Below are 22,142 nucleotides of genomic sequence, written 5' to 3' on the forward strand. Positions count from 1 at the left end.
AGTACAAGTACAGTCCAAGACAATGTGTAAGATCAGCTGAGGAATAAACTTGCTTAATGACAAATTGAGATAGCCATCTTCAATATTAGAACTGCTCCAAATTAAACACTTAATACTTTAATACCACATTTTCCTCTTTATACTACTCCCGTAGGGTTGGCACCCACTTTTAAAACATTTACCACCATCATCACCATTTTCTTCCTTATCATACCCCCATAGGGTTGACGCAACAGGTTTTTGTCCTCCAAATAACTCTATCACATCTCAGTCATCTCTCCCTTTTTGATCATGTCACTATTCACAAAATCCATTCATCTCTTTCTAGGTCTACCTCAACCGGTGGTAGCTTTGCAAATGTAATATAGTGTTTATAATCATTGTGACAAGTTTATATTGCTTGCTAGTATGAACAAATTTTTCTTTTAAATTAATATTTTAGAGAGGCAGGTTGCTAATCATAAAATTTAATTCAACAGTTTAAAATTTATAAAAACCTTATGCTGACTCACATCAGTGAGATTTTAAACTATTGTTAATTTTAGGTAAGAAACTATAATATTAAATGTACAAATTATTTTCTTCTTTGACAAACAAATGGATAAAAAACTATGCATCTATTTTCCTAAAAAGATAACATTCTGATCACTTCCTTTTACAAACTTTTTATCTCTTCTCTTTGACATAAAAATAAAACTATTAAATATATCTATTAGGGTAACATATTATTAGTAAAGCATATTAATGTTTTTCTGTCTGTAAAATTTATCAAACTCAGAATGTATGTAATTTTATCTTAAATTTAACAGTCGACAGATTTTTGTTGGTTAGTTTTTAACCCACAATCATTCTTCCAAATAATTCATGCTGTACATATCATAAAACAATAAACATATAACTCATAATCGAATACCTAACTCGCATTTTCATCGAAAACCTAAATCAAACGCTTGATAAAGAATATATACATTATCATTCCTACAAAACTCATTCTTTTACTCGTTTGTCGTTGGAAACGGCACGGTGTCGATATGACGTCAGATAGTTTACTATTTAATGAACGCTTATAATATGTACAAATACACAAATAACAATGTAAAACTTACCCATCGCCTACAACTACACACTTGATAGCTTGCATTTTGAGTTTTGTGTGGCCGTTGTCACTAATAGAACACGAAAATCACAAGGCTTCAAAACCAATCTGAAACGGCAAGCACTGCACTCGCAATCACGTCTAATTGCAAAAACACATCAGTATTACAATAAACACAGGAGTTTCAATGGCACAACTTTAGGTAATTATAACAATTTTCATATCTTTTATAAGCAATAAGAATAAACTGTTTTCAAAAAATAAATCATTCACTACTACAAGACGTTTCGCCGATGGCGATTACGTGCACTGTGCACACAGCTCCGGTGTGACCAAATATTAAATCAAAATTCTACTAAAAGTCAGATGAAATTCTACTACACTGTTAAAACTTATGACAAATTGAATTTCAAGAACATTTATTAATTTTGTCTATTACTCTAAATATCCACATGATTGTCTGACTAGTTCCTTACATTTAACTATGTTTTTTTCGAGGTAAGTAACAGTTGGGGAGACATTTACTATTCGGGTTGCTCATCAAAAAATACACGTATACTTTATTTTATGTATCAAGATAATCAATTCAAAATGTGGGTCTCGGTCTCGACTGCAGAGACTTGTATTGCCACGTGTTGTATATCCATCATATTTTGTTATGAAAAACAGAAACAACAATTTGTGCCAATACACGAGTAGAGGCATTCGACATCCACAGTAATAATGACTTTAAGGCAGCTCTCGATTTCAGATTTTTGTAAAGATGTGGATAATTGGTCTATTAGCCAGTGTATCAAATTAGTGCAAAATATATATTTTTCAACAACAGAAACCTAACATTTATTTGGTGTACTGATGTAACAAAAACATCCTTTAAAGCTATTAATATGCCATTTCTATTAGAAATAAAAATATTTAAAACTTACAATGTTTGTACTAAAAGGTAGAAACTTCTCGAAAGTGGTCAAATTTTTTAATCAGTCATTAATTCAAAGTTGCCATAACTAAATTCTAACAAGCACTTAGTGTTTTTGTTGAGATTTTTTTTCATTTCTTAATTGTTTATGATTATTGCGTCATTTTATAGTTTGAAGAAAGGGTAATTTCATCAACGAGATACAAGCAATTACTTTCATAACCCTTTACTTTAATACTCTGAAGAAAACTTATAACGAAACACGCATTTGCTTTCAATTTCAATTTTTTAGTCTATGGTTATTTGTAATAATGGCATGGCTACTTTAATAAACTATGTTGCGCGGTATTGCGTGATACGATTAATGTGTGTGTTCTAACATGGCAAAAGGTGATAAGGAATTTGAAAAACCTATAGTGAAAGATGAATTACCAAATCCGGAATGTAGGAGCACTGATAATGAGGAATCCGAGTCTGTACAGGAATTACAACCTTTGGATATCGGAGAGCATTATTTAGTGCGGCGTTCCGATGAGTCATGGCACCCGGCCGAGATAATACAAACGCGGTACAATGCCGGCGAGTCTTGTTTCGAGTATTATGTCCACTATGTGGGCTACGATCGCCGCCTCGACGAATGGGTTTCCCGCCACAGGGTTATGTCCGACAGGTTTGACGTTTGCGAGCAATCTAATAATATAAATTCAGATCATCTCTTAACCGACAAATCAGGTCGTAAAATAACGCGTAATCAAAAACGTAAACATGATGAAATCAATCACATACAGAAGACTTACGAGGAGATGGATCCTACGACCGCGGCGTTGGAAAAGGAACATGAAGCGATCACAAAAGTCAAATACATAGATCGTATTCAAATCGGAAAATATGAAATAGACACCTGGTACTTCAGTCCGTATCCAGACGAGTATGGTAAACAATCAAAACTATGGATATGTGAATTTTGTCTTACATATATGAAGATGGAAAAAACGTTCAGATACCATTTAGGACAATGCCCAGCTAAACAACCTCAAGGCAGTGAAATATACAGAAAAGGTACAATAGCTATTTTCGAAGCAGATGGCAAGGAGCATAAAACTTACTGTCAAAATCTTTGTTTACTTGCAAAGTTGTTTTTAGATCATAAAACGTTATATTTTGATATAGAACAGTTTTTATTTTACATACTTTGTGAAGTGGACAAATATGGAGCACATTTAGTTGGTTATTTTTCAAAGGAGAAAGATTCACCGGAAGGTAATAATGTAGCATGCATACTTACCTTACCACCATACCAAAGACAAGGTTATGGGAAGTTTCTTATAGCATTCAGCTATGAGCTATCAAGGCTAGAACAAGTGGTGGGTAGTCCAGAAAAACCATTATCTGACTTAGGTAAGCTTAGTTACAGGTCATACTGGTCTTATGTCTTACTAGAAGTCTTGAGTGTCAGTAGAGGTACCCTGAGTATAAAAGACCTAAGTCAAATGACTGGGATATCCCAAACTGATATAATAACTACCTTACAATGTATGAATATGGTGAAATATTGGAAAGGACAGCATGTAATTTGTGTTACACCAAAGATAGTAGCGGAACAGTTAGCTAGTCCCCATTTTAAAAAGCCCAGGTTGTGCGTAGACAGATCTGCATTACGATGGTCTCCGCCAAATAAACAAGGGAACTCGGCAAAGGCTAAAAAGTAGTACAGGCTCACAGGCAGGGCTTAGAGAATGTTTGTAATCTTCTTTGTATGACTTTCTCTAGGTACAAGCCTGTTGAAAATAACTTCCATATAATATTTACTTTCAAACAGTAATTAGGGTGAATTATAAGTGTTTACAAATAATAGTAAAACTTCTCATTGCATTTGTTGTAACAATTTTAGCAGTAGTTTAATAATCCAAGTTAATAAATGTTTTGTAATAGATCAATTTTAAGTAGTTAAGCCAGAAAATGCTATTATTAAGTTTACAAATTTATTACTAGTTAAAATCTTTCATTGTGAAAGTAAGATTTTTTCAGATAAGTAACATGAGAGAGCATGAAAGTGTTTCAGTGCTTCTGACATTCAATTTGTATACTCATGTCTACTCAATTGATGGAAAGTCGTCTTAAGAGGTTTCTTAATATTACTTGTGTACAAAAGCTTTGCCGATGACCTTGTAGTGTTAAACTGACATTACCGAGTAGATAAGAACATGGTCAGTGTTAGGAGAGGGAGGTATTGGCATACTTTTCATTGCTTATAGATGAATTTAGATTCCATTTATAAACATTTTCATTTATAATTCCGGAAAATTCCGAGTGTCTAAGATCTGTGTACAACCTGTTTAGTTCCTTTTTATACCGGTATAGTGATACTAATTTTAAGTTCTAACTTAGTTTAAGTTCAATAACTAATGTGTACATTTTCTCTTAGTTTTAAGTGTAAGTATAGTTAAATATTGAATTTGTCAAAAAACATAGATATACATTCAGACAAACTTGTTTCAGTGTTATTGAATATTTTTTAAATTACAGGCTGTAACATTTTTTTTTAATTTCGACAAGGTTAACAATTTTAATATTTGACAACACCACAGTTATTAAGGTTGCTGCAATTCTGTTTATCATAATAAAAATAACTCAATAGTTATTTTCTGTGCAGTTTTTGTTTTAAGACCATAATTTTAGTGTTCAGTTAGTGAAGTTTGTTATAGCTTATGCTTGACATTTTCTTGAGTTTCAGAGTTAACAACTGATTTTTTAATTTACTTGAAGGAAATTAGTGTAATTAATTGATTCTTAGTAAGTTACATTGGTAAGCTTGGTCCCACCTTACAATAGGCATTGAGGGTAGGTTTGAAATTTGTAATTTCAACCTACCCACATCTAGGTTGTAAAACATAATTTATGTTTGTTTGTAATCTATTTACTAGTTAGATTTTTATTACTCTCATAATATGAATATTCTTGTAATAGATTTTCAAATATTGCAACAACACTCAATTGCATGTTGATTGTAAGAAATGTATGTAATTATGACAGTTGGCTGCATATATTTACTATGAATAGGATCAGTAAATATTCATTAACCTATAGTATTTCTGCTTCTGATGAAAAATTGTATATAATTAGATTGTAAGTTTTTTTTTCTGTAAATTTTCAGTCAAAACTTGAATAGCAAAGCTATTTTTATGCCAATTTGGAACAATGTTCTGTTTAGTTTAGTTCAACTTTGTTTATCCAATAGGATGCGTAGTAAAAAGTATTATTCTTAGACGTTACATTGCATATAATAGTAAAGGATCTATGGTTTTCGCAATTTTCACGTCTAGTGTGTATTTTGCCTACATAGCCTATAAAAAAATTGCATATGTAAATACGTCTATGAGAAAAACATAGATGAATTGAGTACCTCCTTTTGGGAAGTCGGTCAATAAAATTGATGTAATTCAATTGCTTTTATAAATTCTGTGAATTGTTAGTGTTAACTGTCTATTTGTGATAATTGATTAGTTTTAAGAGAATGTAGGAGTATGAATAAAAAACTATTCTGAACAATATCTGGTTTTATTTAAATTCTTAACACTAGCATTTTTAAATCTCGCACATATTGAGTTTGAATATCCAGGATGCCTGAGAAAGACGTGTATAATGGACTAAAACAGATTTCTTTGCCGAAAATATGATGATTTAACGGAACTTACCTCTATTCAAAGTTGATTCGTTTGTGCGCTAGAGGACTCTAAAGATTGCTAAGTATTTACTATTATTGAAATGTCTCGAAAATCGTTAAATGAAATGCCTTAATATTGGAACAATAGCTTTTATTAGTCGAACAAACCTTTGTCGTCAAATCATCAGGGGCACGAAAACACAAACAGAAACAATCCTTAAACATATTTTTGTAACCGCCTGTATGTATGTAACATGTTTTTTCTTAGATAGATAATTAATTTAAAGGATTTTTTAACAAACCTGGCTTAACCCAGATAGTTTTATAATTAAATCTAGTTTATTCTGAAGGAAATGGGTTATTTGCTAAAATAAAACTGCCGGTTCACAATTTCTATAATTCAATTTATTTTTATTTGCTAACACACATTCTCACATGAAATAAATTATTAGTAGATCCAACTTTGAATGCGAATAATTTTACTTGTGCGTATACCGTTTTATAATTTACTTACCAAAGTACGAATCAAGATAAAATCGAGTAAAGCGCGTCATTGGGGGACTGCAGTGTCACGAAAATATTTAAATGCAGTAAACAGAACACATTTTAATGCATTTTTGGAAAACGTTATTTTTATATGATTATCAAATTACCGTAAGCTTTCCTGGTTTTAATGTTCACAAAATTAAAATATTTTCATTCAAAGTATGGACCTACAAAGGGATCGTGTACAAAAATAAATGAGATTCCATTCAACATTTTTATGTGTATAATGCAATTTTAAGTAAGAATTTGTACTTTCCGCATCTTTTATTGTCCATCCCAACCATCGCTTACTGTCCACTGTTGAAAATCTTTACAAAACATATCGCTATCTCACTTTATTCAATAATAATGGAAGAAATAACGTTTCGTAAGTTTTTTTTCAAGTATTAACTCGTGATTACATTACAGTAACTGAAATTTTGATATTTAAAAAAAAATAAAATTTTCGATTGTTAAATATTATGTTTTTGTTAATCTTGTTTTTTTAATTGCTTATGTTTTCAAATTTACTAAAAATGATATTTGTAATGAAAATAAATTACAGGAAGCTGATTAAATTGTCATTATACACATAACATAAATATTTTTAAAAACTTTTCTACTTTCTGTCAAATAAAAGGACGTAATCATAAGTACACGGTTAACTTTATTTTTAATATTTAAATGGCTTACATTCACAATCGCAACATCAAATATCAAACACGGAACGATTTAGCGTAATATTCAACACTTATTATATTTTTTTTTTGCGTTTTTTATCCTTATTTTTTTCGTCTCAGTGGAACAGCTCTAATATACGAGTTATCTACATCTAAACATGTAGCTAATGTAAATTTACAACACAAACTATAGCAGTATTGTAAAACTCCGCTGTCTTGACAATTGTATTCAATATTCATATACAAGTGTCACTTGTTGTATACAAGTGTAGTGACACTTGCATACAACAAGTGTGTTGTATACAAGTGACACTTGTTGTTTACAAGTTACACTTGTATACAAGTGACAAATATTGTATACAGACACTTGTATACAAGTGTTAAGACACTGTAGTTTATTACATACAAGTGACACTTGTATACATTGTTCTCTGATGTTTCAAAGAGTGACAGAGATGACAATATGTGTCAAAAGTGCTTTGACAATTATAACGCGCGGTTAAATCAAGTAATTTGGGTATTTTTAGGTTAAATCAATTAATACCCAGTACGCCACTACACTACATTTGCACACATACATATTGCTGTCTCTTTCATTCTTAACAACACAACATGAGACACAGTAAACCGTCACAAAGCACATTGATATTTTATAGTTCTAGCCAATGAATAAATGTATATTCTGTCTTTTAAATTTTTCACACATTACAGCTGAATATACAATAAAAGCATTGTATCATTTTATACATTTTAAGGCGTATATATTTATTATTTACGAGACAAATTTAGAATAAATAAAGCTTGATTAGTTTTTCGCCTTAGCCACACTAGGGGTCATTATTTTGCAAGAAAAATAATTCTGAGTATCTATTGATAACATTTTCTCTAGAGATCATCTCAGATTCGATAAAATTTTTGTAGACTTGTCAATATTTGTCAATTTTAATGTTATGAAAATTCGGCCCACGTGACGACTGACTTATCGCCATGGGGCCGGGCTCCTCGCCACTAAAGATGTCAGCTATCGCAATGCGGGCTTTTAAATGAGTTAAATTTAAATCTTTAGTATTACTTTTTGGTAAGATTTTCTTTTGTTAGTTTTATTAGTTTACGGAATGTATGTAGCTTAGTGGGGAGGGATGTAAGGTACCAAACTGGGGGTTATCTTAGATTTAATAAATCAGTCCGTTGCCTACCGAGTTAGATTGACATTCCATGGACAAACTGACTTGACCCCTAATGTATTAGAAGTTTAGAAATCCTATTAATAATACAATTATTACATCAACTACGATATCTATATGCCCTAAAACACGACTGATATGAACCAAATTATCAGTTTCGACTGTACTGGTTTAACAAGAGAATGATCACAATTAAAAAAAAGATACATTCTTGATTTTTGGTATATGTAGGATTATTTAATATTTTAACGCTAAATGACATAAAACTAATTTTTTTAAACAGCTGTAATATATTCCGTTAAAACAGTACACCCGAACATTTCACATTATTCTACAATTTTATTGCTAACATTTTTACAAACAGTGCAAGCTATGGAAGTGAAAACGCTTACTACACTTATATAATCGATTTATTATGCACTGGATGCGTTTTATACATTTTCAACACTGTAAACCCCCAAACGAATTTATAGATTCACAGTTTTTTTGCAGTAAGGTGTTTCAAAAAAGATTTTTTTAAAACACTTTTTTTCTAATTCCAATTTCTGTCACATCCAGTACATAAATGATCAATGTATTTGCGACTAATTAACACGGTTTACTAGAAAACGTTCCTAATTTACTGAAACAAGCATTTGTACTAAACTTTAGACCTTATGAACATTACAATAAGATTCATATTCCTTTAACAATGGAAGCTATTAACTAAAAACAACCTACAACTAAAAATCACCAGAATAATTATTCATGAATTATCAATATTATTAACTACAATTGGGATAGTAACACTCTTAAAATATATTTTATATTTAAAAAAATACTATCTTGGGTTAAAGCGTTTTTTTAACATTTTCGACTTTTTAAATATAATACTGTATTCAGATCCCGATTTTGTTTATATAAATTAATATAACCAACTTTGAAAGAAAAAATGTCAACAAAAAATATTGCACTTAGAAAACACAATAATATTAAACAAAATAACAATATGCAATTTACCACGTGTTTTTTTAAAACTTAGACAATGTAGATTTCAAGATTAAGCCAGATTACATACATAGCATACATGTGCTATGCGACTACAATAACATAACAGTCATTTTTCAATACAGAATGACGTCATCGGAATAGTGTGCCATGTTATTGTAAACGTATAGTAAATATATAATATTCATACCTTATATATGGCAACATTAAGAGATTTCTTAATCTCTTTGAACGTAAAATACAAGTATATTTTTAAGGTTAGAATTTACGTCTATGAGATATTATATTTTTTCATGTCAAATATTGGTTTTAATTATTTTTATTTTATCTAACACTTGAAAATAAAACTATACAAACAAAACGGTCGATGGCACAATATATTGACTACGAATCTAAATAAATAAAAATTCAAACAAAATATCACAATTGTATATATCACTTAGGGGGAAAAAATATATTTGGTATATTTACATATTATATTGTTTATATTTTTAATGGGATTATATTGTCATAGATATATTGTTACATGCAGGTACTTTGAAGCGGTATATGGATTTTACTTTATTATTTTAACCGTACATAAGAATAAAATAAATTAAATGTCGTGTAATTAAATAAATAAAATAAAATTAATACTGAGTCAGAAATTAATGGACTTATTTATAAGTAATTGCCAGAATACTTAAAAATCACTTTAAAAAATAACACATAAAATTATATCAAACGATTTTCGCTTTGACGATTCAATAAATAAGATTTAACATTAAAAGAAAATTAAATTCAACTTAAAAAATACAAATAACCTTCAAATTTTATCCATACAATGGCACTTTAGCATGTAATATTCAATAGAAAATAAATAATTAAATGCGTTTAGCCGTTTGTTAATCCATTTAGTAGGTCGGAGCTGTGTAGTCGATGTTACCTGAAATTTAAAATTCGTTTTTGAAATACCCGCTATTATAGTTTGTCTAAATATATTAGATTAGTTTGATAAATGACGCATATGAAGTATCGAATTCAATTTGTATGAAGGCAAATGCCGTACTTAATAGACAAGTATCGTAGTGACGAAACAAACACGCAGCGAACGATTATGAACTATCGATATTCGGTTTAAATAATTATCGAACTCAACTAAAATTATTATTTTCTTATTAACTAATTTAGAGGACAATACTATTATTGATTATGGTGTAGAGAATTTAGCGATGACAGAAATAATAGCGAAATCCAATTCAATTACGTACGGCTGTAATAGTAATAAACATTTATTTACTGTCATTATTTGTCATAGTCATTATTAATTTGAGAAAACAGTGTTTTTATTTACAATTTATAAGTTGTATTTTATTGTCTAGATATAGATCTATCGATTCCAACTTCTTCTTATTTAGACACACTATAACATGTATGTCTAAAGATCTAAAGTCGCTCATTACATAGAGTTGGCGTGAAGTGATCCGTTCGTGTAATTTTTTGAAACTCTATAATAAAAAACGTATTTTGTATACTCGTAGTTGTTTGTATATTATAGCATTTTATGTATTGAAATGACTCAAAAACTATTGGGCCAATTTTAAAAATTCTTACGCCATTAAAAAACTATGTCATCAGTAAGTAAAATAAATGTTTTTTATTAACACGCGGACAAAATCGCGAGCAACAAATAGTAACTAAAAATTTTCAAAAATACTCAAATAGTAAATGCAATAAAGAGAAGTGAAACATAATAAATAGAACTAAACTAAGAGGTTTTCGTTCTTTGCAGGTTTTGTATAATTGTGTACATGTGTATAATTGTGTACACTTGTATACTTGTGTGTATGTGTATACAAGTGTCGTGTAACTCACCAGTCTGCGTGAAGGGCGGGTCGCTGTACGCGGGCTGGGGGTCCGGAGCGCCGGGGTAGGCGGGGAAGCTGCCCGGGCTGCCGATAGCGCCCTCCACCTCGTACGCGGGCGCGAACGCCGCGTCAGCGCCCATACGGAACCGTTGCAGAGCGAATAATGCGCATGCCACCTGGAAATGTACACAATTGATTGGTTTTCTGTATACATGACTGTTTCCCAAAGTAGTGGACTGCTTGGAGGATCTCTTGGGATACACGAATGTCCCAAAAGGAGTGTAAGATGGCATAAAAAGTGGTGATTTTCTAAATTTTAAAAAGTCTACGAAACAAACAGTTTAGTTATCTCTAGCCTATATTTCTATATTATAATCGATTTAAGCATAGAAATAAAAAAAAAAATGTCACTAGAAGAATGCGTAGAAGAATTCGGTTAACCAACTTTTTTCGACAAGGTTTTTGTAGGAAAAAAACTGTGATATGAACGAAATAGATTTTTTTAATTATTTGTAACACACTGGACTCTAATGGCAACACTGTTCTAATAGTAACACTGTCTGTAAAATCTTACCCAAGCGAATATAGAGAAGAAGCAGAAAGCTATGGCGCCTTGCATGTTATTGGCGGTGCCCACCGGTGGGTTGTCGGTCTTTCCCCAAGCATTGGACAGGTAGCAAAAGCCCACGAAGTACAGGAACGCCCAGAACGCTGAAATAGTTAAGACAAAATAACCATTTAAACGGATTTTTCTAAAATGGAAGTACTAGTATTATTTTTAACTTTTCTGAAAATTAATAAAAAATAATACTAGTTTTAAATGTACTAAATATTAAGAGAAAAACCTTACTGGCAATTAAGAAATCCATATACATTTTACTAGTATTATAGATGTAGTATTAGAGTTGGTGGTCGAAACTGCTAAACGGATCTTGTAGAGCAGTCTTGAAGAGTACATGGGCTACTAACTTTTGTACTCACGCGGACGAAATCACGGGCGAAAGCTTGTAGTACGGTAATTGTATCTAGCAAGGGCCCACAACTAATAAAAGACCATAATTTCGAACATAACTCAAAACAAGAAAGACAATGAAGAGTTACAGTCGGCTTCCGTCGCCGGATTATTGCTTAAAAATAACCTCACGGCTAACGATTACGTAAGAATAAGGTGTGATGTGCAACCCTTGTTAACATTCTTAGATTACCGAATTAAAAGAAAATAATATATTTAATAAACATTTCAACCGATATATGCGATCTTATCTATATTTTATATATATAAAAAAATTGGAGTGTCTGTTTGGAGTATCAAAAAAATCCAGATTTCGAAAACATGATGTATTTGCATTGCTGGTAACGAAAATCGCATTATTATTTTTTTGTCTGTCTGTCCGCAAGCCGCGCTTGTTCCGGGTAATCTCCGAAACGGCTGGGCCGATTTCGTCCGGACTTTCACTGAAGGGTTAATGTCGTAGATGGGCATATTATAAGGTACTTGTTTATCTTATTGTGTGGAGGAAGTCACGGGCAACAGCTAAATAAACATTAAAAATCTCATAAGTCAAAACCAATTATCTTACTTAATATTATAAATGCGAAAGTTTAGATGGATGGATGTTTGTTAGAGTTTGTTGACTAAACGGCTGAACGGATCTCGATGAAATTTGGCATAGATGTAGTGGATAGTCTGGAAAGACACACAGGCTATTTACTTTTGTATTTTGAAACTCCAAGCGGACGGAGTCGCGGGCAAAAGCTAGTATTCTATTACATTCAAAACTAAGATTCATCTCTATTGTTACTTTGTAAATCACTATCAGAAATAACCTGTAACAGCTGCAATAAAGATAAAAATGTAATAAAAGGTACAATAGATTTATAGTGTTGGCATTTGTCAAGATACAATAAACATTTTATTACATACATTGGAGTACGGTACTTATGCCCGGTCTCCGATACATTATTAAAAGGTTAATGGGTCACCATGTTAATATAAGCACAAAGAATCCAATATAGATAAATTAAGATTTAATTTTACATCTATTTAGAAACCTTCAATGTTAGTTATGTATGTAAAGAATTCTTGAAAATATTTTATTAATAAATAGCAAATTTACAAATCACATTATATATATTTTATAGACATAATAATGTCTATAAAACATATTAATAAATAATACCATGCAAAAAACAAACAAAAATGGTGGATTAACAATATTTAGAAGTCCTTTGATAGCAATACAAAAATTATCTTACTGTATTTAACAATTAAAAAACTTTCAATCCATCCAAAACAAAAGTAACATCTCACTAACATTATAAACACGAAATGTTGATGGATGGATGTTTGTTAGATTCTGTAGCCTAAACTGTTGTAACAATCTTTATGAAATTTGGCATAGACTGGAAGGACATAGACATAGGCTACTTGCTATTATTTTTAAAAAATTCATGCACACAAAGTTGTGGGCGAAAGCTTATTTATTAATAATTTTTAAGACTTCTAAAAGTGACTATTACTTAAGATATTGTTACATTTTAAAACATTTCTGTATTCAGCCATTACTCTATAATTGTAAATTAAAATATGGTAAGAAAGCCTCTATCTTACTACACAAATACTACAAATACAAATACAAATATTTTATTGGTAATCGAATTACAAGTCATAATTTTTTAAAAAAATAAAAAACTTTACATATATTAAAAATGACTGAATAAAAATTGGGTACATAAATGGTGTACAACTTAATATAACCTACCTGAGAAACCCAAGTCAGCAAGCACATAGTGTTTCCTAGTTTTCACAGATGACATCTGTTCGAACAGATATTCTCCCACTATAAAGGCAACAGATGCTACAAACGCTATCACCGAAATCCCCACACCATAGTTGCATGCGTTAGTATCATTATTGTAGACGCAGTACTCCTTGCCATCTTCTTTGTTGACATACCAGCCCTTAGCTGATATGCATCCCATCACAATTACGCTGAAGAGCTGAGGAATAAATTATGAAATCCTCATTCAGTTGCGAGAAAAAGGGATAAGTGGAGAGCAACATTTTGATTTAAGTACAAGAAGTGTAAGTTTAAGAAGTTTACTTTAGATGTAGGAATTAGAAATTACGCTTGCTGTTAATTCTACAATAAATTAGTAATGGTAGAAATTAAATATTTGCTTATGGCAACATTAATAAGAGTAAAGTAACATGAAAACTTTTCATTTTATTTATTGTATTACATACTTTATCTTACAAAGGATTTTTAGTAATAAACTTTGTTGTTAGGTCATCATTCTGGAACTGAACATAAAGTTATTGATAAAATATTATTATAAACAAACCTAGAAAATTACATAAATGTAGCTTGTATGATGTACATTGAAACATGTGCAAAATGTTCCTTAAAAAGTAGCTTCTGTTAATCTCAAATTAAACAAAGATATGTTCATATCTTGTGCAAACAATTAGTGCAAAATGAAGTCATGGCTTCTTTATTAAACAGTCTTATCACATATGCAAATTATGTACTTTGATATGTATGTTTAAATGTACATTTATTGATGTGAAGATTATATCATATTAAAAATATAACTACCAAATATGTATTCAAGGTGTTACCTAACTGCTCACCTATATAATGTGGGAGTGTGACCTACTTTAAAAAATTCGAAAATCAAATGTTTTTTAAGATTTTTCACCTTTTATATTAATGAAATTTACAGTATTATTTTACTTTAAAAAATCAAATTGGATAATTGGATTGATTATTGCTAGATGCAAATGTTTTCTTTTTTTTCTAACGCTGTCGTAATATGCAATGAAATATAAATTTACGTTAATTGCAGACTTGAAGAATACCTATTATGCATTATGCATCACTCAAGGTCAATCATGTGATTGAAAATGAACAATTGACTCCATCTATCTCAATGGATATGGTAAATGTAAATTTTAAATAATATATTGGATTATAATACGAACTGTGTAAGAAATCAATACAATAAATTTATAAATATATCGTAGTTTGATTTGCATGGTTCAAGTATTCGGCAGAGCGAGTACGGATGCGCAATTTTTCTTAAATAATGCATTTCAGATGATAATGATTTTGAAAACACTTACCCAGCATACCGCCCTGACTATCACCGGAGGTCGCTGGATGAAAGCTTGAGGATCGAAAGCTCCGCCCGCTTTTCCACCGCCATAAGCACCAGCAGCTTCCATTTTTACACTATGACGATTACGATTCAATGACTACACTGCTACACCTTGCCCATCAATAAACTCTGACCTCCGCAAACTCCGAATCTACCCAATTTATGTTATCGATCGCTCGCGCAAGGCAACTTGAAATTCGCAACAACGATGACAATTGGCACAGACTAAAAATCGCAATCATATTGGCAGTGTTACCAACGTCACAGAATTTAGTAGCGATTTGTCTATGATATGCAGATTCCTACCTATTTTTACTAAAAGCCAGTTCCAGTATTATGCAATTTTTTACTTTTTGAGAATGACTTTTATTTTATCGGTAAAGTAATTAAGGATTATAGTAAAAACAGAAAGTATTTGCCTTCCTGATAAGTTTATATTCTTTAATTCTATAACAATATTGATCATTTTTATTAAATAGTAAATTTCTGTTCGTCTCAAGTATCATTATGTGGCTATGTATTTCAGGCAATGTATTTCGTTTCATCATTATTTTTAATATCTGATAAGATAAGACAATGGTTAATTGTCTTATGTTTACATTGCAAACTATTGATTGAGATTACTTTATGCAGTTTCTTTAAGGATTTCTAAAGAGGTAATTATCAAAGGAAGTTAGAAGAAGAAGAAGTTATTAATGTCAAAGGAAGTAAGGATAAATAAATAAGAATCATTTCAAATATTACAAATATTTTATTCAAATAAGAACCGAACTAAAATAAGAGAATGTTAAGCAGCCATTAATATATTGTCGCAAAAAATTAAAATAAAACTTCAAGTTCACCGCTCTCCCTAGCCGCCACTCGAAAAGAAAATTTTGACTAGTTCAGAACCGAAGTAAACATATTCTTAAAAAGACCTCTTTATTGCAACGTTGTAAAACATACTTCGCCGTATTCATGTTTAGCACCTTCCTATTCTATCGACATTAAAAAAATCTTTATTAATAAGAGTGACGGCACAATTAATGTTTTAAACAGTAGTTATACAAAATTACTAAATACGAAATGTTAGGTATCAAAGGAGACTGTATAGAAACATTTATCTCTATTACAGATATTTACAGTACAAAGCTTAAAATATTCCGTAAGTACTCTACATTATACCGTTATTAAAATGTAGGTACATTTTATACTAATGTTGCAGACTATTTGTGTGTATTATTGGAGTTATTGTACTTTGTATTAACAATGGCAATTTTAAACGTTCGGTAACGACGTTAACTAAAAACTGAACATAATTTTCTATTGAAACTTATTATAACTGCTGGTAGAAAAATATTTTATGGCCACTGGATATCACATACTATGCTGACATGCGAAAGGAGACGAAAAATGGTCATCTAATTATAGCAATAATGTGTAAACAATGTAACGAAAATATTTAAAAGTTTTATGCTTAAACAAATTATTTTGCATAACTAAAATCCGTGATACAAATAGCTTGTACATTGTGAGAGTATATTAAAAGGAAAATGTTTTATACAGATAAGAAATTTTAAATAGAGACAAGCAATTTATGTTTAATTTAAGTGAGATGGCAATGGGCATGTCCTTAAGTAATATAAGAAGGTCCATTTACAACGTCTATGATGAGGTCTATATATCTATTTCATATCAAATGACTATAATACATTTATTGAAGTCGCTATTTTAATCTATATCTAGTACTAATCATTTTGTATAAATTCTAACTAGTCCATTCTACATGTAACCTAACATTTTATTGTACATGGAAAACTAGCTACTGGATATATTTTATCTATGACATAATTTAAGTAAAACTTTATTTACAAAAATAGCCATTCTCATATATTACGGATCCTTACAAAATCTAACATTTCATAACCCCCAAATGAAATTAAAACAATACATTATTTAAAAGTTAAATAAGGAACTAATTAGTATTAAATAAATGTCAACAAAAATGTTATTAACGATTAGGTACACTACTTGTTTCATATTAAATCAAAACAAACGTTTTAACGTTTTCCAAGTTTAAAATGTAATAAATTGTTTGTCAAAATTATATGTCAAAATATGTATTTTGTATCATATGTCAAAATAATACCATAGACAAATCCGAATTGCAATGTTGGCAATATTGTAAGTTGTTTTCTTAAAATGTCAAATCGGCTTCTGGTAAATTAAAAGTAGACAACAATCGAAGTAGGCAAGTAAAGAGCATTTAATATTTTTTGACAAACTACTACATTGTATTTGTTATTTAAAAAAACAAGTATTTCTTCGTCTATATAACTACAGTCAACTCTACAGTATGAACCCTGCATCGAGAAGCATCATTGACAATATGCGATCATAGAAAATGTAAGTGTTGTTTCATGTCATGGATTAATGTTTTTGAATTTATTGTATGGCTTCATCATTATTAAAATTGTATACAGTCACAAAAATTGTCCAATTGTCACTTTTTAAAGTACGAAAAATAATAGATGGCAAATACTCTCACATCGATTGAAAATCATCAACCACAATTCACCGTACTAATAGTACTATTCTTTGGAATTTGTCGTTTTCGATACATGAATACTAAACTAAAATTTCAACTATTCGAGTTGGAAATGAAACATTAATTTGTTTTAATTTAAACACGAATCCATTAGCTTATTTTAGGAATCAGTCAGGCCTTGACGTTTCTCTTCTTCCAACATGGCGTCCAATTCGTCCGTGAGGTTGGCGAGCATGTTGCCGATGTCGTTGAGGACGTCGACGGGCTCCGTGCTCTTGCCCTCCTCCTTGTGGTCGGGCAGCGCGTGCGCGTGCGCGGGCGCCGGCTTCATGTCGGCGGCGGGGCGCGGCGGCAGCGCCGACAGCCCGATGCCGCCGCGCCCGTAGTCCACGGTGTGCGGCCGCCCGCCGATCTGGCCGCGGTTCTGTTTTATTGTACCCGCATTCTCGTTCGCGAACGGAATGCTGTCAGATTCGGTGCTCGAGCTTGACTGTAAAGAAATATACAATTTTATCATTTACAAACATTTTTCACAAAAAATCTTGTATTTTGAGTTCTTTATGGAGTTCAATAAATAGTATCGTGGAATAATTAAATAGTAATTACCTTAAAGCTAGCATCAGAGCCAGTCCTCATCTTGTCCTCTTCGTACCTGCGCGGCGGGGAGGAGGGCGCGGGCGGCGGCGGCAGCAGGCCCGTGCTGTCCAGCGACACGCTCAGCGAGTCCGAGCTGGGGTACGCGGGCAGGGACAGCGGCAGACTCTTCTCTGGATGGATCTCCACAGTAGTCTGTCCGAACCGCGTGAACGGCGCGTACTGAGAGCTCTGGCGCTTCGGCGGCTCGGGCGGGGGCTTCCTGGCCACGTGGGGACTCGCGCCGTACGCCACGCGCTGCAATCTAGCTGAATACGCGATCTCATCGTATGTGTAATCCGGCGATTTGTCTCTGTATGCGGGCGTGGCTTGTATCTTCGCCACGGGTCGAGGACGGACTAAACCCCTCGGACGCGGTAAAGTACCCCCTCCCTCGTACGAGCTGTCGTTGGTGGGGGTGATGTCGCCGTCGTCGTAGGAGCGCCTCCACTGGCCGCCGCCGTAGTAGAAGCCCGCTTCGGGAGAAAAAGTCGTATGTGAAGTCCTCTCGGAGGGATCTTCTAGACTCTCCAAGGATTTACCGCGAGGATGACGGATCTGTTGACACAACATTGTTCGATAAAATGTATTCTTTGGCATTTTTGCAATTTGTAGCCAAGAAATACACAGAATGCCCTAAAAATACTGTAAAAAAATTTTCGAGTAATTACATTATTAAATTTTAAAATACTCAGATTTCAAACTTTGTCATGCTTCATTAAAAATGCTCTGGTAAAATTTTTAGTCTTGTTTGTTGTTAGCATTTGTCAGTAAGTCCATGCTTTGAAAAGCTTTTATAGTTACTTAAAAGTAATAAATATACCATTAAAATATCTACCGTGCAGGCAAGTGTTTACTGCGAATTCGCAACTTCAAGTAATACATTTCAATACGTGTAACATCAAAATTCAGACATAAAACATCGATAGTAATGCGTTCTCGTGTACAAAAACAAATAAAAAGGGTGCACGTAAAAGCCGGGTGCTCGGGTGCAATGAGATCAAATTGACAAGACTTGTGCCAAAGGATGTTTGTTCATACCTGGATAGGAACCAAGTCTGTGGCACTCAGGGGCGTTGGTATGGCGTCAAAGTTTAGATCGGGGGGTTTATGGTAACTCCTCGCGTGCCTCTCCCACGGCTGGTAATGTAGCTCTCTCGGATATAAATCCTTTAGCCGATAATGTCCAATGTGCGGTTTGGTGTTTTTTGAAAAAAGAAAAGAAAACAAAACATTCACATGCTACTTCGGGCTAGTGATGAGGTGGATGCAACGACGGATGTGGAACGCTGACAGTTGCAACTCGGCGACCCTTTACTTATATTTATTACATTTACATCGCTGATTTTATACAAAACCAGTTTAAGAATAAACCCGCTATTATTAAGAAATCAACCGTTTTCTAATCTGTATCACAGAGTTGCTTCATCAACGACAGAAATGGCGACGGATATAGACTTCTAAAAGTCTAAGCGAAATGATAACGGATTTGAACCCATCGGGAAAATTTAATTTTGAAGATGTAAAACATGCGAACCATTTTCGCGCCAATTACGTCCTTGTAGACGTTATTTTCCCACAATGTGTCCATTATAAATGTTTGAGCAAATTAAACTCTTTAGCAAGTTGTGCTAGGTATCTTTTAAACACTGAACTAACAACTAAAGCCTAACATTGGCCTGGGGTACGCATACGAAAGTGTATTTTAAGTTCGGGAAAGTCAAGCTAATTAGAATATACTTTGTTACATAGTTAGACGCCGTTAGTAAAACAGAAACTATAGAATGTTATTTTCTAAAAGTTAAAAGAAACAAAACTGTTAAACTAAATTCGTTAAAAGAATTAATGAGAAATGACAGATGTTTTGGCGGTAAATCAAAATGGCTGATGAATGACGTGAGAAAAAAAATATAATGGAATGTTGTATTGGAGTGATGCTTTATTTTTATAGTCAAATAAAATCTATAGAACTACATTTTAAAATCAGTTTGGTGATAAAAATAAGGTTTGTCTATGGTCATTTCTGACAGGTATAAGGAGACTAATTTTAAAACATCACTACAAACAAGTGTGTCGCGAGGCGCGCACCGACCTGTCCCGGCAGCCGCGTGAAGTCGAGCGAGCCCTGGCTGCTGATGCTGCGCTTGCCGGCTCTGATGTCCTTCACTCTCTTGATGGCCAGGAGGATTTTCTTTTGATGACCCAGTCGAACTATACCCATATCTTCTAAATCCTGGAAACGATTACAAAAACTATAAACATACCATACTAATATTATAAAGAGTAAAAATTTGTATTTTTGTACGTATTGAAATAATTCAATAACTACTGGGTCGATTCATAAAAAAAATTTACCATTCAAACGTTACGTTACGTTATCGCTGAGTAACATTGGCTATATTTTCCAATTACATGTGGACGAAGTCGCGAGCAAAAGCTAGTCTATACTAATATTATAAAGCGGAAAGATTTGTATTTTTATATGTATTAAAACTCAAAAACTACTGGGTCATTTTCAAAATGTTTACACCATTAGAAAGCTACGTTATCTCTGAGTAACATAGGCTGTATTTTACTTTTTTTTTTATTTTACGTAAACAAAGTCTCTAGCAACTAGTGTAATATACTTTTTAATAAACATTAACATAGCGTCGCCTGTAGTTTCAATCAATTTACACAGATTATAAATGCTAGCACGTACCTCCCATGCGAGTTGTGTGACGTCATGCACGGTGCGGTAGCCCTGCGCCACCAGCGCCGGCCCGTACTCCTCCAGCCGGAGCAAGCGCAGCCACTCCTCTAACGAACCCTGGGGATAAGGAACAAAGTATAGTCACTCTTCCATAGGGAGGGGCATTCTGAGGTATTGCCCTTCAAAATTATACATACAGTGGTATTGTGAGCGGCTGAGGGAGACGGCGCGGAATAAGTGGCGTTGGCAGGGCCGCGACCCGTATATAAAGTCGTCGTCGATGTCTTGCAGCAAGTGCACGCGTTAACGATGTCCGAGCCGGCGAGGTCAACGACCTCGACAGTGTTAAAGTGCGCGAGTTGTAACATAGTGATTAATGAACTGTTAAGTTTTATACAGAATAAATGTGATGTTATGGATGAAGAAGGCATGACTCGTCTCTGTTTGACGGCATTTAAGCCAGAGGATATTTCTTCCGCTAAGAATTTATTGTACAATTCTATGAAAACCACAAAAAGAAAAGCAGCCCGTAAGGGAGATGGGAAGAGCCAGAGAGAATTGGAAGACATTATTAGCACTTTTAAAGATGTTGATCCTGAAGAGTTGCCGATCTTCGTGGCGCGGGATCTGCAGAGGCTGCCACCGGTAACGTTCGATCATATAGACGTTACTCGGCTACTTAAAGACCTGATTATTATGAAAAGCGAGATTGAGACGCTAAGAAACAGCGTTGTTGATAAAGAATCATTTTACAAACTGAAAAATGAAGTTAAAGAGATTGTTAGTACAAGAGATTTTGAGTGTTATAACTATATAAACACTAAACGAGGTCCGGCGAATACAGTGGATAGTTTTAACAGCTGTGATAGCGGTCCGATGGGCATAATTAATATACCTCGAGAGTCGCCGAAACCGGCGACGTCGCCAAATAAATGTAATAAAACGTTAGAAGCGAAAAATTTGAATTTAAACAGTAGTGCGAGTGCGAGCGCAAGTGCATCGCAACCGGTTTTGGTGCAGCGAGGGCGGGGGCCAGCGCGCGGGAGCGGGAGCGCGCGTGTGCACGACGGAGAGCGCTTGCCGTCCCTTACGCGCGCGCGCAATGATTCACTTTTTGTTCCTGTCGTCTCTGCATCAACACAACGCGTGGAGGCAGTCACCGAGGTTTCAAACCCCGAAACCGCGGTGCGCGCCTCACGTACACCCAAACCGACCATTGCTGAAGTGTTA

The 22,142-nt window shown here is 33.3% G+C and overlaps 4 protein-coding genes across 5 annotated transcripts in view; 1 reads left to right on the forward strand and 3 right to left on the reverse strand.

The window, feature by feature from the left end:
* Positions 1–1,417, reverse strand: part of LOC106107275 (ras-related C3 botulinum toxin substrate 2) — a 30,613-nt gene extending 29,196 nt beyond the window's left edge. The window contains exon 1 of the mRNA XM_013288061.1: positions 1,107–1,417. Within this exon, the coding sequence (XP_013143515.1) occupies positions 1,107–1,141 (35 nt within the window). The 5' untranslated portion in view covers positions 1,142–1,417. The remainder of the gene's footprint in view (positions 1–1,106) is intronic.
* An 888-nt stretch (positions 1,418–2,305) lies between these two features.
* On the forward strand, positions 2,306–4,918 carry LOC106107382 (histone acetyltransferase KAT8-like). The gene has a single exon (XM_013288223.1). It carries the CDS (start codon positions 2,393–2,395, stop codon positions 3,719–3,721), a length of 1,329 nt encoding a protein of 442 aa, XP_013143677.1. The 5' UTR covers positions 2,306–2,392; the 3' UTR covers positions 3,722–4,918.
* Positions 4,919–9,725: 4,807 nt separating this feature from the next.
* LOC106106973 (synaptogyrin-1) lies at positions 9,726–15,289 on the reverse strand. The gene is made up of 5 exons (XM_013287635.1): positions 15,026–15,289; positions 13,662–13,899; positions 11,474–11,610; positions 10,907–11,075; positions 9,726–9,977 (listed from the first exon to the last, which is right to left on the reverse strand). Exons 1-5 carry the CDS (start codon positions 15,125–15,127, stop codon positions 9,946–9,948), a joined length of 678 nt encoding a protein of 225 aa, XP_013143089.1. The 5' UTR covers positions 15,128–15,289; the 3' UTR covers positions 9,726–9,945.
* Positions 15,290–15,791: 502 nt separating this feature from the next.
* Positions 15,792–22,142, reverse strand: part of LOC106107133 (caskin-2) — a 223,473-nt gene continuing 217,122 nt past the window's right edge. Inside the window, exons 6-10 of one of the 2 annotated variants that reach the window (XM_013287843.1) lie at positions 20,922–21,029; positions 20,313–20,453; positions 19,262–19,390; positions 18,194–18,778; positions 15,792–18,077 (exon numbers count right to left, since the gene is read on the reverse strand). In XM_013287843.1, the coding sequence (XP_013143297.1) occupies positions 17,748–18,077; positions 18,194–18,778; positions 19,262–19,390; positions 20,313–20,453; positions 20,922–21,029 (1,293 nt within the window). In that variant the 3' untranslated portion in view covers positions 15,792–17,747. The remainder of the gene's footprint in view (positions 18,078–18,193; positions 18,779–19,261; positions 19,391–20,312; positions 20,454–20,921; positions 21,030–22,142) is intronic. The other variant, XM_013287844.1, reaches the window with a different exon arrangement.

The sequence above is a fragment of the Papilio polytes genome, unplaced genomic scaffold (assembly GCF_000836215.1).
Source record: "Papilio polytes unplaced genomic scaffold, Ppol_1.0 DF822067.1, whole genome shotgun sequence".
In the NCBI taxonomy this organism is placed as follows: Eukaryota; Metazoa; Arthropoda; class Insecta; order Lepidoptera; family Papilionidae; genus Papilio; species Papilio polytes.

Bases quoted from the DNA above. Each gene is read 5' to 3' on its own strand.
- LOC106107382 (XM_013288223.1), top strand. From the start codon at position 2,393: ATGGCAAAAGGTGATAAGGAATTTGAAAAACCTATAGTGAAAGATGAA.
- LOC106106973 (XM_013287635.1), bottom strand. From the start codon at position 15,127: ATGGAAGCTGCTGGTGCTTATGGCGGTGGAAAAGCGGGCGGAGCTTTC. The intron at 11,611-13,661 runs GTAGGTTATATT...TAACTATTTCAG, and splicing joins TGCTGACTTGGGTTTCTCAG to CGTTCTGGGCGTTCCTGTAC. The intron at 11,076-11,473 runs GTAAGATTTTAC...GTACATTTCCAG, and splicing joins TCTTCTCTATATTCGCTTGG to GTGGCATGCGCATTATTCGC.